Source organism: Vigna angularis, chromosome 5, assembly GCF_016808095.1.
Source record: "Vigna angularis cultivar LongXiaoDou No.4 chromosome 5, ASM1680809v1, whole genome shotgun sequence".
NCBI classification, from domain to species: domain Eukaryota; kingdom Viridiplantae; phylum Streptophyta; class Magnoliopsida; order Fabales; family Fabaceae; genus Vigna; species Vigna angularis.
Genome location: NC_068974.1, coordinates 35,834,468 through 35,849,878, shown reverse-complemented (window position 1 = coordinate 35,849,878; position 15,411 = coordinate 35,834,468). Strand labels below are relative to the sequence as shown.

The 15,411-nt window shown below is 32.9% G+C and overlaps 3 protein-coding genes across 5 annotated transcripts; 2 read left to right on the top strand and 1 right to left on the bottom strand.

The window, feature by feature from the left end:
- Positions 1-261: 261 nt before the first annotated feature.
- On the top strand, positions 262-2,509 carry LOC108319593 (uncharacterized). Its single transcript, XM_017550771.2, has 4 exons — positions 262-631; positions 969-1,072; positions 2,014-2,143; positions 2,235-2,509. Exons 1-4 carry the CDS (start codon positions 527-529, stop codon positions 2,271-2,273), a joined length of 378 nt encoding a protein of 125 aa, XP_017406260.1. The 5' UTR covers positions 262-526; the 3' UTR covers positions 2,274-2,509.
- A 1,281-nt stretch (positions 2,510-3,790) lies between these two features.
- LOC108319584 (PGR5-like protein 1B, chloroplastic) lies at positions 3,791-6,573 on the bottom strand. Of its 2 annotated transcripts, XM_017550761.2 has the most exons (7): positions 6,294-6,571; positions 6,138-6,200; positions 5,943-6,029; positions 4,888-5,125; positions 4,610-4,683; positions 4,372-4,470; positions 3,791-4,150 (listed from the first exon to the last, which is right to left on the bottom strand). In XM_017550761.2, the coding sequence occupies exons 1-7, from the start codon at positions 6,489-6,491 to the stop codon at positions 4,067-4,069; spliced, it is 843 nt and encodes a 280-aa protein (XP_017406250.1). In that variant the 5' UTR covers positions 6,492-6,571; the 3' UTR covers positions 3,791-4,066. The 2 variants fall into 2 exon arrangements, with proteins under 2 accessions (XP_017406250.1, XP_052734543.1); XM_052878583.1 differs by lacking the exon at positions 3,791-4,150 and having other exon boundaries at positions 4,249-4,470; positions 6,294-6,573.
- Positions 6,574-9,624: 3,051 nt separating this feature from the next.
- LOC108319647 (tropinone reductase) lies at positions 9,625-12,129 on the top strand. Of its 2 annotated transcripts, XM_017550850.2 has the most exons (5): positions 9,625-9,780; positions 10,048-10,255; positions 10,393-10,612; positions 10,690-10,796; positions 11,110-12,129. In XM_017550850.2, exons 1-5 carry the CDS (start codon positions 9,692-9,694, stop codon positions 11,128-11,130), a joined length of 645 nt encoding a protein of 214 aa, XP_017406339.1. In that variant the 5' UTR covers positions 9,625-9,691; the 3' UTR covers positions 11,131-12,129. The 2 variants fall into 2 exon arrangements, with proteins under 2 accessions (XP_017406339.1, XP_017406338.1); XM_017550849.2 differs by lacking the exon at positions 11,110-12,129 and having other exon boundaries at positions 10,690-11,082.
- The last annotated feature ends 3,282 nt before the right edge of the window (positions 12,130-15,411 follow it).

Sequence of the window (15,411 nt, the reverse complement as noted above, 5' to 3'; positions counted from 1 at the left end):
TGGGTTTAATTATAACTGAAACTTGAGCTTTTGTTCTTATTATTGAAAACCATTCGTGTTAATTAATATGCATGTCATTTTATCTCTATTGATATAATAATATTAAAAATAATGTTTATAAATTTGAAGAAAAGATAAAAATTTCAGGTAAAATAACTAAACGAATAAATGTTTATCTGCAAAACATTTGTTTGAATATATTTAAATTTAAATTAAAATTTATGATAAACTAAAGTAAGAAACAGCAGAAGAAAAGTAATCTCTTATTCGATTGTTGAGATTTTAGGGAAAAAAGAGATAGATTCTGAGTTGTTACTGTTAATGTAGATGAAATGCCAGATCGAACATTAACAACCAATTTCTGCAATTTTTAATTTGCATTCAGATTCTCTTTTCCTTTCTAATCCTAAACCCTAATTTTCTTTTTTCACCCTCCAGCGTCGCCGAAATCCCGAATTCTGTGTGAAGTACTTCACTCCCGATTACTCTTTGTTTTTGATTCTTATTCGTTGCTTCTTCTTCCACTATGAAAGAGGGTAAATCCGTTAACCATCAACAGCCGCACCAGAACGGTCACCTCTCGCCTTCAAAATTCGCCAAATTGTTTGATCCCGAAGCTTCCTGGGACAAGGTTTGTTCTTTCAGTACATCCTTCATAGATCCATTCCTGTTGCCAATTTGACCCGTAGATGTTTGCTGAAATTTACTTAAAATGAAATAATTAATTTTGAAGATGCTGAGCTGAATTATTTGCCTGCCTGAAATTTGGGTTAGCAGAAAGTTGTGTTACTGATACAAGACGTTCTCAACTTCTTTTATAGTATGCGATTGAAATTGAGAATAACGGTATATAGTTTTGTAAGGATGTAAATTAGTGGTTATCACACGTTTTTATGCTGTGTGCAGTCGTTACTTAATTTTCCCAATGATATGCTAAGAACCGTTGTCTGTGGGTTACCTCCAAGCAGGATCAGTTGGGAGACGTTTTGCATTGGATTAGACAAGGGCTTGGCCTTGTGTGTGGATTCCTTTGGGGTTCCATACCTTTGGTTGGAGGCATATGGTTCATCCTGTAAGTGCTTTTTTTTTGTGCAATATGTTTATCTTGTATTTGTACGTCGTTGAAGTTCTAGATTGAGTATTAACTGAACCAGTTGATATTGTGCTATCCTTTGCAAATAATGTTCAGGGTCTTGTTCATTAATTTTGATTGTCTGCTGAATGGTGCCATGCATAGGATCTAGAACCATCCTGTGTATATGTTTCGTTGTGGCACTAATATTCTTGAGTGGTCCTATATCATATTGGTTAGAGTTGGGATCAACTTTTGTTCACAACTTTTATGAGATAACGAGGTACATAGTGGAGAAGGAGACAATGAGTGTTTTATCAATGATTAATTGACCTATGAGAAAGGACTATGCAGATCTATGGGAGGTGATATTTAACATGAATTTGGCAACAGGGTGGGTGTTATACATATGAAGATGTTGTTCTAGTTACAAAACTTAGTAAATTGCATGTTTATGACTTTTGTTGTGCTACAACAACATTAACTCTGGAAATATAGGAGAGGGCCTCATCAGGGATAACAATCTTTTGAAGTTGTTATGCTAGTGTTTCTTGATTTATGGTTTTATCATTCACTGTGAAGATTTGTTTAGAAAATCATCTAGTAATCTATAGAAATAAATTTTTAACGAGCTTTAGGCTGCAGTAATGAAGTTAACTTTTGTTGCAAAGATCAGTTATGCTTTGTGCAATCATCAATTTTATAAACAGAATAATTGATGAATTGTTGCGACTTTCCTAAGTATAATTTTTCTCTTACATGAATCGTTGATGTCATATTGATTTTTTAACATCATATAAGTTATCTTTGTCCAAATTGAAATCCTTAGTTAGTAATTTCTTCCATTGCATTTTTGTATCATTAAGAATGAAATGCGGGACCTAGTCTTAACACACTAAAGTTCTATGTTCATTTGTTAAATATTTTTCTGTGTCTTGCAGCTTTTTGGCACTATCCACCGGGATTATATATAGTTATTATGCAGTAATATTAAAGGTTGACGAGGAAGAGTTTGGTGGTCATGGAGCCCTCCTTCAAGAGGGGCTATTTGCTTCTGTAACTCTTTTCCTGGTATTATGCTCTGTTGTTCATTGCTTTATATACTGTAGAAAATGAGGCTTTTATGGTTCGACAGTCTGACTTCAACTTAATATATGTGCAGCTTTCCTGGATTCTAGTTTACAGTTTAGCACACTTCTGATTGGCTGGGCTTTGAAGATTTAACAGAGTAGAGAGATTTACTTGATTACATTTGCCCAAATTGCAGTTATCTGCTTTACTTCTATGTAAAATGTTCTAATTTTGCAATGCATGCATGAACACTAGCTTCTGCATCCCATGGTAATTGCTGTTTTAGTCAAGCATTTCTAGTGTGACACATTGTATTACAACAAATTTTGTGGATTGAACCCTGAAATAAAGTTGTTTGCAGACAAATCGTGAAGGACCATTTATCCTTGATGTTTATGCCATAAACATAGAATTCTCAAATAGTCTCCCTCATTTTGTTGGGGTGTTAGTGTTGCTGGTAGGGGATATATATTTTATTGTGGGGGAATTTGGTTGCAGCTGCTAGCAACTGATTGTTTAAGGATCCAGTCTTGTGTATTTATGCCTGATTATGGTAACGAAATTTTCATGATCTGGATTTTAGTTGTTTGTGAGATAATAACCTTATTATAACTAGCAGAATACATACGAGTATTGTCATGTATATTTATATTTATAGTTTTATTGCATTAACAAATATAATTTTATTATTTTTATGAATAACTACTTAAAAATAGAAAATTAATATAATTTTGTAAAAATAGTATTATAAAAATTATACACTTTTACTTTTAAATAAAGAAAATATTTAACTATTTTAAAACAAAAAAGCTTATTTTATTATTAAAAAACAAACAATTTTTTTTTTATTGAAAATTAAAATTATTCGATTAAAAGATAACGTACATTATAATGATATAGATAAAGTTGTCCTGCATCTTTGAACAGAAAAGAAAAATAGTGAAAGAATCTTTTAGTTTGTAGATTTATTGAGATTAAAGGGTATTTGTGGCTGAAAATGGAATATGAACGTCAAAATGAAAATTTCTTGCAATTCCTCTAAAAGAAGGGTTAATAAAAAGTTATAATCAAGTAGCACCAACAGAAAGTTTATTCTTCAATTTGAGTGATAACTTGAAAGGTGGATTATCCTTGGAAGCATGCCGCCCTTTCTTTTTCTTTTTTGGTCAACCTTTACATTCTTTAAAAATTCACAAAATAGAATTTTTTTATTTAAAAGAAAAATGAAATTGACATGCCTTCTGAACTGGGCATATCCCTGTTTGCATGAAATCCTTGATATCACCTGTAAGAGGAAAGAATTAACGTTGAATTTTGAAAAGGAGACATTGTAAGCAAACGGTACGTTCAATAATTCTTCAAATGCCATAATCGACTTTCACGATGGCATTTCAATAGATTTAAAGTTGAAACATTGAAGTTGTTTATAAAAACGAAAATAAAATTCCAAATACAAATTTCATTCCCTTAGTCCTCATGAGTAACATGCATACAACAGCAATAATAAAGTGGGCATGTAATTTAATATTTGATCACAAGTGTTTGTACAAGAGTAATATATATATATATATATATATATATATATATATATATATATATATATATATATATATATATATATATATATATATATAAATGCTGAGCTCATTTTCTAATGAAGATAACAGTGATTCTACTTTACCAGAGACATCAATAGTCCTGAGAGTTCAATACGAAAAAATCTTGCATAACACTCACTTATACGAAGTAATCACATAAAAGAAATTATTTGTCCATCAATTAAGAAGTCAAATTCTTCCTTAAGTATTTTGAACCGGTTTCAGGCAAAACTGTTCCAGACTAAAAATAAGACTAAGGAATGGATGATACTCTGATCCTTACTATACACTGCATACGAGCAATTCGGATGAAAATTCAGTGCTGTTATTGGCGTCGAGATCTGCCTCTTAGTGAAACAAGATAAATACGCCCATAAACCCACTGCCTACCAAATCTTGAGACTGATTGCTGAGAAACAATAAAATCATGTGTCATGAAAAGTGCAGCCTCATTTTTGGTGGATTTGTTTTCTTTTAGGGGAAGAGGATGAAGAATGGAAGAGAAAATTCACATTATCAACATGCATTGCAAATTGCTGAATAACGATTCTCAATTGTAACACTGTAGTTTTTTGAACAGCCTTTTGCAAAAATTTCAATTAAAAATAAAATAAAACTCGAATTTGCTACCTCCACTTTTGTTCGAAATTCTAATACGCATTCACACACATGACAATCTGCTCTATGAGGTGACTCAATATTCCTGTCCATTCTCACAAATGCAAATACCTGAAAGAAAATTAATCCAGCTCAATGCGCATAGTGAAATTAAACCTTACATATGTGCGGTGCCTCAATCTGGAAACATCAACATAAATTGAGGGACAGAATGGAAAAGAAACAATGGACAGTTATCACAGTGACTGACCTCTTCCCCGCAATTTGGACACGCACCTTTTAGTGCCACCAAATCATTCCTCCACAGGCCTTGAAGTACCTTAACTGTGAAAGGACTGTTAATTAAATACAGATGTAGAAGTAGTGACAAATTGACAATATCATCAATCATTGAATATTTTGGGGTATACAGAGAAAATTTTCCCATAAGGAATTCCTAATTGAACTAAAACAGGGGGCAATTGAGATATTTTTTGGAGTAAAAAAACACAAGATATTGTAGGGGAAAAGCAGCAAAAAGGGTTTTACCTGAAGCTGAAGCAACAGGGTAGCCGATGATAACACCCAGCCCAAGGAAAATAAAGCTGTTCACCAAGGCCAGAAAGCTTACTCCAGGTGTTTGGCTACCAAGTGATACGCCTGAAGCGAATGCATTTTGATAAGCCATGCCAACAGTGAATGATATGGGCCCAACACATGCTAAACTGCCAAATGCAAGGAACATGGCCCATGTGCTTGCTAAAGCAAAAACCATAGAAAGATCTTCCTGCCCTACAACCACATCATTCAATATTCTAGAGAAGAAACCAAGAAGAAAGGAACACAAGGCTGGGAGCCCTAAACATTCTAGCCAGATAAAAATGTAGCAAGCTACAGACGTTCAATACAATAGAAATACAGCAATCATATCACACACAAACAGAAATTCTTGAGCGACATAGTGACATGTTTGAATAGAAAAGAAAATACAGAGGAAGAAAAGATAAATAGCAATGCATTTTCTTTTATTTTGTTGAAAAGAAAAAATAAATATTGACTTTTAAAAACAAAAATTTAGAGCCCGAATGATTCCCTTCCAATTTTATATTTAAAAAAAAATCTACAATAACTCTGCATTACCCAGTAATTTAATTTCTCCTTGAAATCTATTAAGTTATGAAAATTACATTACAGAAGCAGCTGGGAGATGGTCATTCACTTCCTGTTATCTTCAAGTGCTCAAGAGATCAATTTTAGAAAACATAAATATACTCAGACAGAGGACAGTCATTCTCCAATGAATCAAAATACAAACAAATTTAAGAGAACAGAACAGATAACAAAATTTTAAAACAGTAAACAGACAAGGACTTAATTTTCCTATCCTTCCACCTTCTATCCAATTCAATTTTCAAACCAATCTCTTCCCTTTGTGTCAAACAGAAAGAAAAAGACAGAAAAAAATGATAATACATACTCCAACACTTCATTCTAGAACTGAGGAGAGTATGATAAGTAATCAGCGACCAAGATTTGAGATCACAACCCATCAGAGACAGGTGACAGAAGAAGTTAATATAAGATTGTGAAGAAAATAAAATTACCTCAGCATCAGCAAATGTGGATTGCCTCCTGATACTGCACCTAGGATACTTGACAACAGACTTTGAACCATAGCTTCTTAACCTTAACTGTTTCCATAATTTTAGTATAATTAAAGAAAAAGTAATCTAAATTAGAAACTAAGAACTATATACTATGACAGGTTAAACAGTCAACAGTGAAGGAAGGTAGCAAACCTCCACTTTATCAAACATGTCATCAATTATGAGAGGGTGACCACTATTATACGCATCCCGTGCCTATTGCAAAAAGCCAAACACTAATCAATATTTGCATAATAGTAGCGAAATTGAAGTTTTGCAGAGAGTAAAATTGAAATGGTTTGGTTTTACTTGGCAATAGAGAGCTTCGAGGTTCTCTTTGTCGGCGGTTTCGAGGGGCCCAACGTAGATACAGTGGGGTCCCTCGGGGCGATGGCCGGAGGTGGCGGAGACGCGGTGGCTTTTGGCGGAGATTCTGACGTGGGCGGTGGTTCTGGGCAGTTCCAGGAGCGTCGATTGGATTACTTGAGAGAGGCTGGTGCCGGCCATCAGCCCACGCCACACTTTCCACCCAAACCCATTCCTCTATTTCATTTCATTTCATTTTTCTCCACACAATAATAAATTAATAATATTATTAATAAACCCATAATTTTTTTCCACCTTCTCTTCTCATTCCACTTGCTTAAATATCTCTTTGCTTCTCATTCTGTTCACCAAAAATGGAATATTTTTTTTTTCTTTTTCCCATCTTCTCTTAAGAACTGGTTATACTTTTATGAAAGATAAAAGGGTTATTTTGAAAATTTGAGGGAGTGTACAAAGAAATTATGGAGGTGTGGCAATTAGAAGCCCCAATATCAATGTGTATCTTTTCTTACTAATAGGCCATAAAATGGGAATTTCTATTCGCACTTTCCTTTTTACTTTTTCCACTTCATTTAGTGATTGTGTAATATTTCAATTAACACTATTGTAATTCTAAGTGTGACTCCAGAAATAAAGAAGTTAAAAACTGTATAAGAAAAAAAAATCAATTTTATCTTATCAAATTTACTCGAATAAAACTGCACAAGTTTTATTTTTTTGATATACTTATTATTTATTCTTTGCATGGAATATGATAATTTTAATTTCTTTTCTAATAATTTTTAAATGTAATTATATTTTGTAATGGTGTAAAACATAAAATATGTTATTTAGTATTTTTAACCAAAATTTGTTAAGTTTATTTTATGTTTTAGGCGTTCTTAATTAATATTGAAACTGAAAATTTATAAAGTGGTATAAACAATTCAAATACTATGAAATGAGTTTGAAATTTTAAATAAATTTAACAAAATTTAATTAAAATGACTAAATTTACGTATTTATAATGATAAATTTTAGTTAAAATAACTAAATCGACATATTTATATATAAAATTGAGAGATTAAATTGGACCAAAATTTTAAAAAGAAAATATTTTTAATTTTTATTAAAAAGTTAAGGGATAAAAAATATATTTAACTTTTTTTAATTTTGAAAAGATAACAGTCAAAACATCTGTTCCAAAGATAAAACGAGTAAAAATAATATTAAATTTGAAGTTGAAAAAAACAATATTAAATTAAAATTTCAGGAAGTTAAGAAAACCTTAACTCCGATGAAATTCAAATTTGTAAAACATACGTGTTCTGTTGGATTGTCCAAACTCAATTGGGGCTATTTTTCACTGATTGGGTTGTTTGGGACATCATGAATTCTGTACCTCCATTTTTTAACATTATTCCTTCGATTTTTATCTTATAATTACCCACATAATGCGTTGTTGATGTTGGACTCAGTCACTCACTTCTTTCATTTGAAGAGGTTTTTGAGAGATGATCGTAACAATGTTACAATTTTTGTTATGTTCTTCATTGAAAAGAAAAATAAAAAGAAAAAAAAAGAAAAAATTAATAAAAGCGAATTGATAATTGTAGTATATTTTTGCCATCAAACAATGAATAGTTAAAGAAGATGATAATAGTTAGAAAGAAAAAGACAACGGAGTTGATATATGTACATGTATAGAGTAAATAAATAGTTGAGAAGGAAGAAAAACCTTATAGAAAGAAAGTAGAGAAGATGATCCTCCTCAGTTATGTTTGACCATCTTGCTGAAACAAAAACTATATTGAACTATGGTCCCACTTGGATGTTTTACCGGTAATTCAGTTGTAACACTTGTTGTTTATTTGATTATTGAAGAGCTGTTATCATCACCTGAATTATTGACCTTTGAGGAGATGTTTCGTGACACAGCAGAATATATATACTTCAATTTTTTTATGTATGATGCATTTTACTTCATACGCTTCAAAATAGGAACACAACAAAGAAGGAAACTGCTCCCTAATCTCAGGGGGCCCTCAAAAGAAAAAGAAAGAACTGGAAAAGACAGTGTGACAGTGTGACAGTGTTGACATGCCATCTGATTAGAAGAAGAACAAAGCTTTGAGATTCTGGGATATAGGATTTATGATTTTAAACTCATGATAAGCAAAATGGTCCAATAAGTCTTATTATAATCACTTCAGTAGACATAATCTCAGATTCACAAGAATGCTTTGAAGTGACGAGGTTGTTTCCTCAGCATTGTTATGTTATTATACATGTATTTTTATATGAATGAAAAGAGAGACAAAAAGGGAGACGTAGGCACTTATGTTGTCTCATTTATTCCTCCATTAAAAGAAAAAGTGCAGCGTATGACATGAGATGATTATAGGAAATTGGGATTAAAAATAACAGTATCATATTGGTAGACAAAAACATGGTTTGAGACCCCAATGGTCTGTCTGTGAAGTGTTTCTCCCCACCACAGTCCTTTTCCCTTTATTTCCAAGAAACAACCTTGTTCTTGAATATTATCTTCCTCTGGGACCCTTCCTTATCACAAACTTTTGGGCTTTAACTAATCTTATCTTTTAAGAAGGCTGAACAGTTGGTTGGATCAGAATCTGAAAATTTGGTTGAGTGTGACACTGATGCGAAGCCATTCTTGGGTGGCAGGAAGCGAAAACTGGAATTTGGACGAACTCAGAGAGGCATTGAATCATGGGGTTGTAGTGTAGTAGATGATCACATGGAAGGAATATGGGAGATAAGGATGGGAGTGAATGAAATAGAAAGAACTGAAGAACGAACCCAATGTTTTGTGGGGGTACATGGACCACATTGCGTAGGAATTTTCAGCTCCAATGGCACTTATCTCTATCTTTCATCTTCCATGTCAATACCAATCATGCACATGCAAACTTCTAACTATTAATAACTCCTCATATCTCTCGCTCTCGTTGTTGTCACTGGGAATAAAAAAATCCTTAATTTCTCATTGAAACCATTTGGTATTATCCGTCTGCTTCATCCACATTTTACTTTAACTTTTTAATCCACCTTAACCATCTATGACTTATTACTCCACCTACTTCATCATACACTCTATATATAACATTTAGTAACAATCAAATTCCTAAATATTAAAAATAAATGTTATTTACAGTATACTAACATTTTATCAAAATAATTATACTTACTAATAACTTTAAATAATATTTTTACATATATATACTTAAAAAGGCCAATATTCAAAAAATGTTAAATGAGTTTTTTAGTAACTTTTTTTCTAATACAAAGACAACGTTTTAAAATGTTACTAAATCATTTTTAGTGGTATTTTTCCATACAAAATAACATATCATATTCTTCATCGAAGAGAAAAAGAAATGGGTGAGACGAACAGTGGTAGCAAAAGCAGCAGATGGTGTCTGCAGGGGATGACAGCTCTGGTCACCGGTGGATCCAAAGGAATCGGGTTCATATCATCTCTCCTTTTTTTCACATTTTTCATCACTTTTTCTTCCTCAATTTCAAACTTGTTTCTAAAAAATACCTATTAATTTGTTAGCTATCAGTTACCAACGAAAGCTAGTGGAAAAAGTTGTTCATTTTTGTGTTTATCTGTAAGAATGTTTGTACCAATAAAATATAGTAACAAGAAGAAGTACAATAAGTGGATGTTGCATGAGAATTGTTTCTGCTTATTAATTTATCTCGTGTTATTATTTTGACTATCACATAGATATGCTATAGTTGAGGAGTTGGCAGAGCTTGGGGCCACCGTACACACTTGTTCTCGGAACGAAGCTGAACTCAGTGAATCCTTGAAGGAGTGGACCACAAAAGGATACAGAGTAACCGGTTCGGTCTGTGACATGACCTCTCGTGTTAACAGAGAAGAGCTGATAGCTAGAGTCTCCTCTCAGTTCAATGGAAAACTCAATATCCTTGTAATGACATCTTCTTTTTTCACCTTTTCATCATACTAAAACTTGTCTAACTATGATAAGAATGAGAACTAATTTGGGATCCAACTTGTAGGACTAAAACATATTCTTTTTCGTTAATAGTTTTGAATGGATTGTAGGTAAACAATGTGGGAACAAACATACTGAAACAGACCCTGGATTTCACAGCGGAAGATTTCGCATTCCTGATGAATACGAATCCTGAATCTTGTTTCCACTTAAGCCAGCTTGCACATCCTCTCCTAAAAGCTTCAAAAGCTGCAAGTATCATTTTCATATCCTCCATTGCTGGTTTTGTAGCTACCAACTTAGCATCCGTTGTATATGGTGCATCTAAAGGTGATTGTTCATTGCATTCCATGTGGCAGAGTTAGGTAGCTAGGCAATTTGAAATGGTGTACGTAATTGGCATGCAGGAGCAATGAACCAAATGACAAAATATCTTGCATTTGAATGGGCAAAAGACAACATAAGGAGTAATTGTATTGCACCTGGGGTAATCAGAACCCCTAACGGGGAAAAGGTAACCCTTTTGTTGGCATTGTTAGTGTCTGAGGACATTGTAACGTAGGACTACCTGGTCAACCAAAGGACCCGGCGACTGATTGGCCAACAATTGGAAAATTAATGAAAATAATTGTTATTTATTGACAATTAATAGGAATAATACCATTTATTGGTGATTAATGAGTCCGATCTAATGGTAAGCTCATTATAATAATTTATATAAATATTTGTTTGACAGAAAAGACACATAATTTAACTCTAATTACTAATCTTTATTATAAGATTATTACCCAAAGTCATTGACTTAAGAGTCGGAGTGTCTCCTGCAGGCACACCCTCCCCGCGGCTAGGAGAAAGAAAAGAGAGAGAATAATGCAACCTGGATGATGGAGCGGACAACTTTGAATGCTTTGGGTCAAAGATCTCAACCCTACCGAAACATTTTGGCGCCAACCGAAACCCTGTAATCATGTGGAACCAGATGAGCGCTCGGTCTCAACATCGTTGCTTCTTTTATAAAAAAATTCATCACCTGCACATTCTTTTTCTCGTACTATTTACCACTAAGTGCAAGGTTATAAAAATTGTTTTTACAAAAGCCAGTATAAGAACAAATAAGTCCAAAACTCTATATTTGTGTTCAAAATATGGATGAACTATTTTTGATATATATATTTCAAGGGGAGAAAAATGAATCCCTTTCTTTTTGCTTTTGAGATTTAGTTTGCTTTATTATCCTTGGCTACAGTTACAAGGAATTATCAAAATATTTTTAATTCATAACAAGTTGGAGAAGGAACAGAAAATCCCAGCGACATGGGGTGGCATGGGATGCAGTGCAAAACTCATTGTTAACCACTACAAGTTGAGGAGCAACATCAAGAGCTACAACCTGGGCGGCATGGGATGTAGTGCGAAACTCATTTCCGTTGACCTAGCTAAGGACCTTCTCAAAGCCAACCCAAACTCCTACACCCTAGTGCTCAACACAGAAAACATAACCCTTAATTGGTACTTTGGCAACGATTACTCCATGCTCCTTTACAACTGCATTTCCCGAATGAACGACACCATCGTCCTCATCTTCATCTACCAAATAACATTTATGTTCGAGTGCAACATAAAAAAATGATAAATTAATTGATGAACTGACCACTTACTTTCCTCATGAAAAGGAGGGTATTTTTAAATTCTGTAGTGAATGTTGGGAGATTTTCAATGCACTTTAGGAATGCTTTCTTATTTGTCTTCATTCTGATGTAAACATGGTCATCTCTACCCTAACTGGAAGCGATAAAATTGTACTCTTTGACCTGTGTATTTTGAGGCTACTTTTCAGGTTCATATATGTGGAGGGAATATTCATACACGATAAGGGATATCTTAAAACAATTTATATAATCCATCTAAGGCTTGAGTACAGGAAAGACTTTGTGATTTGAGTCCCTCGCTAAGCACCCTCCATGAATGAGGTCTTCAAATGGTTATGATCATTCAGTCTCAACGCATCCTAATGCAATCATCTCAACATGGACATGCTCCAATGTTAATTGCTTAAAAACGTGTTAGCCTTCCTATCTCATGTTTTGGGCCATTCATAGTAGACCATTTTTCTTTTGTGCAAGATATAGCCCGGACAGACCTTGGTCTCTTTCCCACTCGGTCACAAGGCATTAAGCACTAATATGTCGTCCATGACACCTCTTAATATGGATATCTCATTTTTTATCTTCAAACGTTCAACAGAAGACCACCAGACGGTTTCGCTCTTGCCCGGTCGTCCGGCCTTATAACAAAATACATTAATATTAACTGTTTAAGTCATAAATGTGTTAGTCTAATTGTCTAACATTTTTTATGATCTTTTAAAGTTCAATTATTATTCTTCAGTATTCAGGACATAACCCTGCATATAAACAACTTGACCAAGTGGAGCTTACTGCTCGGTGAGGAACGCTTTCGTAGCTCTCACCTGAGTCTTTTCGACCTAGGAACGCTTCTGTAGCTCCTAGTATTTGCCGCTTGGTGAGGAACACTTTCGTAGCTCTTACCTGAGCCTTTTCGACCTAGGGAATGTTTTTGTAACTCCTAGCGTCCGCCGCTCGGTGCTTAGAGGGATGAAGACTTAAAATGCATCGAAAATACAACGTGAACGGTCTCCCTCAGGCTCACAATAACCCCTACGCATCTTCCAATAAAGCTTGCTTGGGCTTGGGGGACTTGTGTACCATATGACCACCTGGTCAGTCAAAGGACTGAGCGACTAAGCGTTCAACAAGAAAATAACCAACTGGTCTGGATATTAATCTGAGCAATTAATAGGAAGTTAATGAAAATAATTGACATTTATTGACAATTAATAGGAATAATGTCATTTATTGGTGATTAATGAGTCAGACCTAATGGTAAGTTCATTATAATAATTTATAAATATTTGTTTGAAGGTGGGTAATTTAACTCTAATTACTAATCTTTATTACAAGATTAGTAGGCAAAGTCAATTACTTGAGCATTATAGTGTCTTCTGGAGATACCCTTCCCCACAGCTAGGAGAAAGAAAAGAGAGAGAATAACACAACCTGAATGATGGAGCGGACAACTTTGAATGTTTTGGGTTAGGGATCTTAACCCTACCCACATCATATTATTGTGTTGTGTTCTTGAAGCACTTGAAAGAGGAAACAATTATGAATGCTGTAATTTCTGAAACCACACTCTGGGACGGATTGGAGAGGCAGAGGAAGTAAGTGTCTTCGTTGGTGGCATTTCTGTGCTCGCCTGCAGCCTCTTATATCACAGGACAAACCATTTGTGTTGATGGCGGCTTCGCTGTGAACGGCCTCCATATATTCTAGCCTTAGCCTTAGTTTTCACATTTTCTGTGTTACGTCAGTTACACTCTCATGCATACTATCATTGCATTTCTGTGCTTGCCTGCTGCCTCTTACATATACACCCGAATAGTTTCTCTAGCATACATTTATATTTATTATTCATAATTAAAAGTTTGGTACCTTGAACATGTGTAACATAATTTATTATCTGAATTAGAGTTAAACATACAAAAATATTGGAACCCTCTCATGATCCTATTTTTGTCTGTGCATCGATTTTTCCAATCCAATTGTTGATCACATATATGCAAATGAGTTAAAGATACGAGAATCATAATGAATACAAATTTAAAAACAAAGATAAATAAGTTCGTGAAAAAGGACTTAAGCTTCACCACCCATAAATTTCCATACTTTAACAACTTTTGTATTAACTTATTTTAATAAGAAAAAGTGTTAATTAGTGAATTCTTTACCAAAATCAAACTTTAACAGTTTATTGAATTTCACTTACCTTTCCAAAAACTTTCGAATCAAAATTTGTTTCATCACAATTATTTTCAACTTTTTTATAATAGTTATTATTATTGTTATTAGTTAATAAATTTATATATATATATAAATATATATATTAGAAAATCGGGATTTACAAGAAAAGTTCAAAAATATTATATAAATATTTGAGTATATTAAAAAAATGTCAAGTGTGATCACATTAGTCTTATGATCTTCTAATTTCGTAGAGAGAAAAATAAAATTATAGAATATGTTATATAATAGAATAAATAAAATTAGTTATCAAATAATATAAAAAGATAAAAGCAAATATATTACATAAATTCCCCTCTTAGTTAGCTTGAGGTTCATCTTCTTTCTTTCTGTTTATTTATAATATTATAACGTGTAATGTAAAATACAATAATGGTTTTAAAATAAACTTTATATAATATGTGAACATAATGTAGTACAAGAATAATGTATATTAACAATAACCTCTTCTTTCACATATTAGTTATTGTTGAAATTTAGAATGACTTAAGTCTCGTAAACAGTTTTACAAATTAAATAAAAGCAAGTTTGAAATTGTCTTATAAAGCTAAACTTTTATTACTTCTACCGTTTTAGCTATACTTCCACTTCCTCATCTTAAAATGTCTGGAGAAATAAATTATAAAAAAAAAACTAAAAATTGATATAAACATTTGCTCCTATGTACAGGAAGGAGAATGATTTTAAACACAAATTTCTATGACAAGAACATTACATTAGAGGCAAAGTCTATGAGAATGAATAAAATTACTAACAATTTTTAAAAGTCGCATTGCATTATGCAAGGAGGATTCTCAACAATTCAAGTTTCACAATTTTGGACAATGAGTAGTAAAGACAAAATTCCATGTATGAATGAGATATTAGAGGGGGAAAAAATTTAAAAGTTTGTTTAAGGGATTTAGAAAATAATACTATATCTATAATAGTATTTTTTAACATTAAAGATTTATAACTTTTTTCAAAATAATGAATTAAGATGTGGAAATATTATTTAACACTTTATCGATTGATTATTATTTTACTATAATCATTTTCTCTATTAAAAATAGATCCTTTATTTTATTTTAACATATATATGTAGATTTCCTTTTGTTAACGCGAGTCATCTTGGTATATGACATTATATATATATAAAAGAAAAAAATAGAATTTACATCGTTTTTTAAAGGGGACAAAACAATCTAGTTTAGTTTGTTATTGACCCCGTAAAAATGAAGTAACTATAAATCGTAATCCATCTTGTTT

What these genes read in the sequence shown, in the direction of transcription:
- LOC108319647 (XM_017550849.2), top strand. Translation starts at nt 9,692, where the DNA reads ATGGGTGAGACGAACAGTGGTAGCAAAAGCAGCAGATGGTGTCTGCAG. An exon ending in GGTGGATCCAAAGGAATCGG is followed by an intron (nt 9,781 to 10,047) that starts GTTCATATCATC and finishes ACTATCACATAG; the next exon opens with ATATGCTATAGTTGAGGAGT. An exon ending in ATGGAAAACTCAATATCCTT is followed by an intron (nt 10,256 to 10,392) that starts GTAATGACATCT and finishes AATGGATTGTAG; the next exon opens with GTAAACAATGTGGGAACAAA.
- LOC108319593 (XM_017550771.2), top strand. Translation starts at nt 527, where the DNA reads ATGAAAGAGGGTAAATCCGTTAACCATCAACAGCCGCACCAGAACGGT. An exon ending in CCGAAGCTTCCTGGGACAAG is followed by an intron (nt 632 to 968) that starts GTTTGTTCTTTC and finishes ACCTCCAAGCAG; the next exon opens with GATCAGTTGGGAGACGTTTT. An exon ending in CTTCTGTAACTCTTTTCCTG is followed by an intron (nt 2,144 to 2,234) that starts GTATTATGCTCT and finishes ATATATGTGCAG; the next exon opens with CTTTCCTGGATTCTAGTTTA.
- LOC108319584 (XM_052878583.1), bottom strand. Translation starts at nt 6,491, where the DNA reads ATGGCCGGCACCAGCCTCTCTCAAGTAATCCAATCGACGCTCCTGGAA. An exon ending in CCACATTTGCTGATGCTGAG is followed by an intron (nt 5,126 to 5,942) that starts GTAATTTTATTT and finishes GTTGTAGGGCAG; the next exon opens with GAAGATCTTTCTATGGTTTT. An exon ending in CCCTGTTGCTTCAGCTTCAG is followed by an intron (nt 4,684 to 4,887) that starts GTAAAACCCTTT and finishes GTCCTTTCACAG; the next exon opens with TTAAGGTACTTCAAGGCCTG.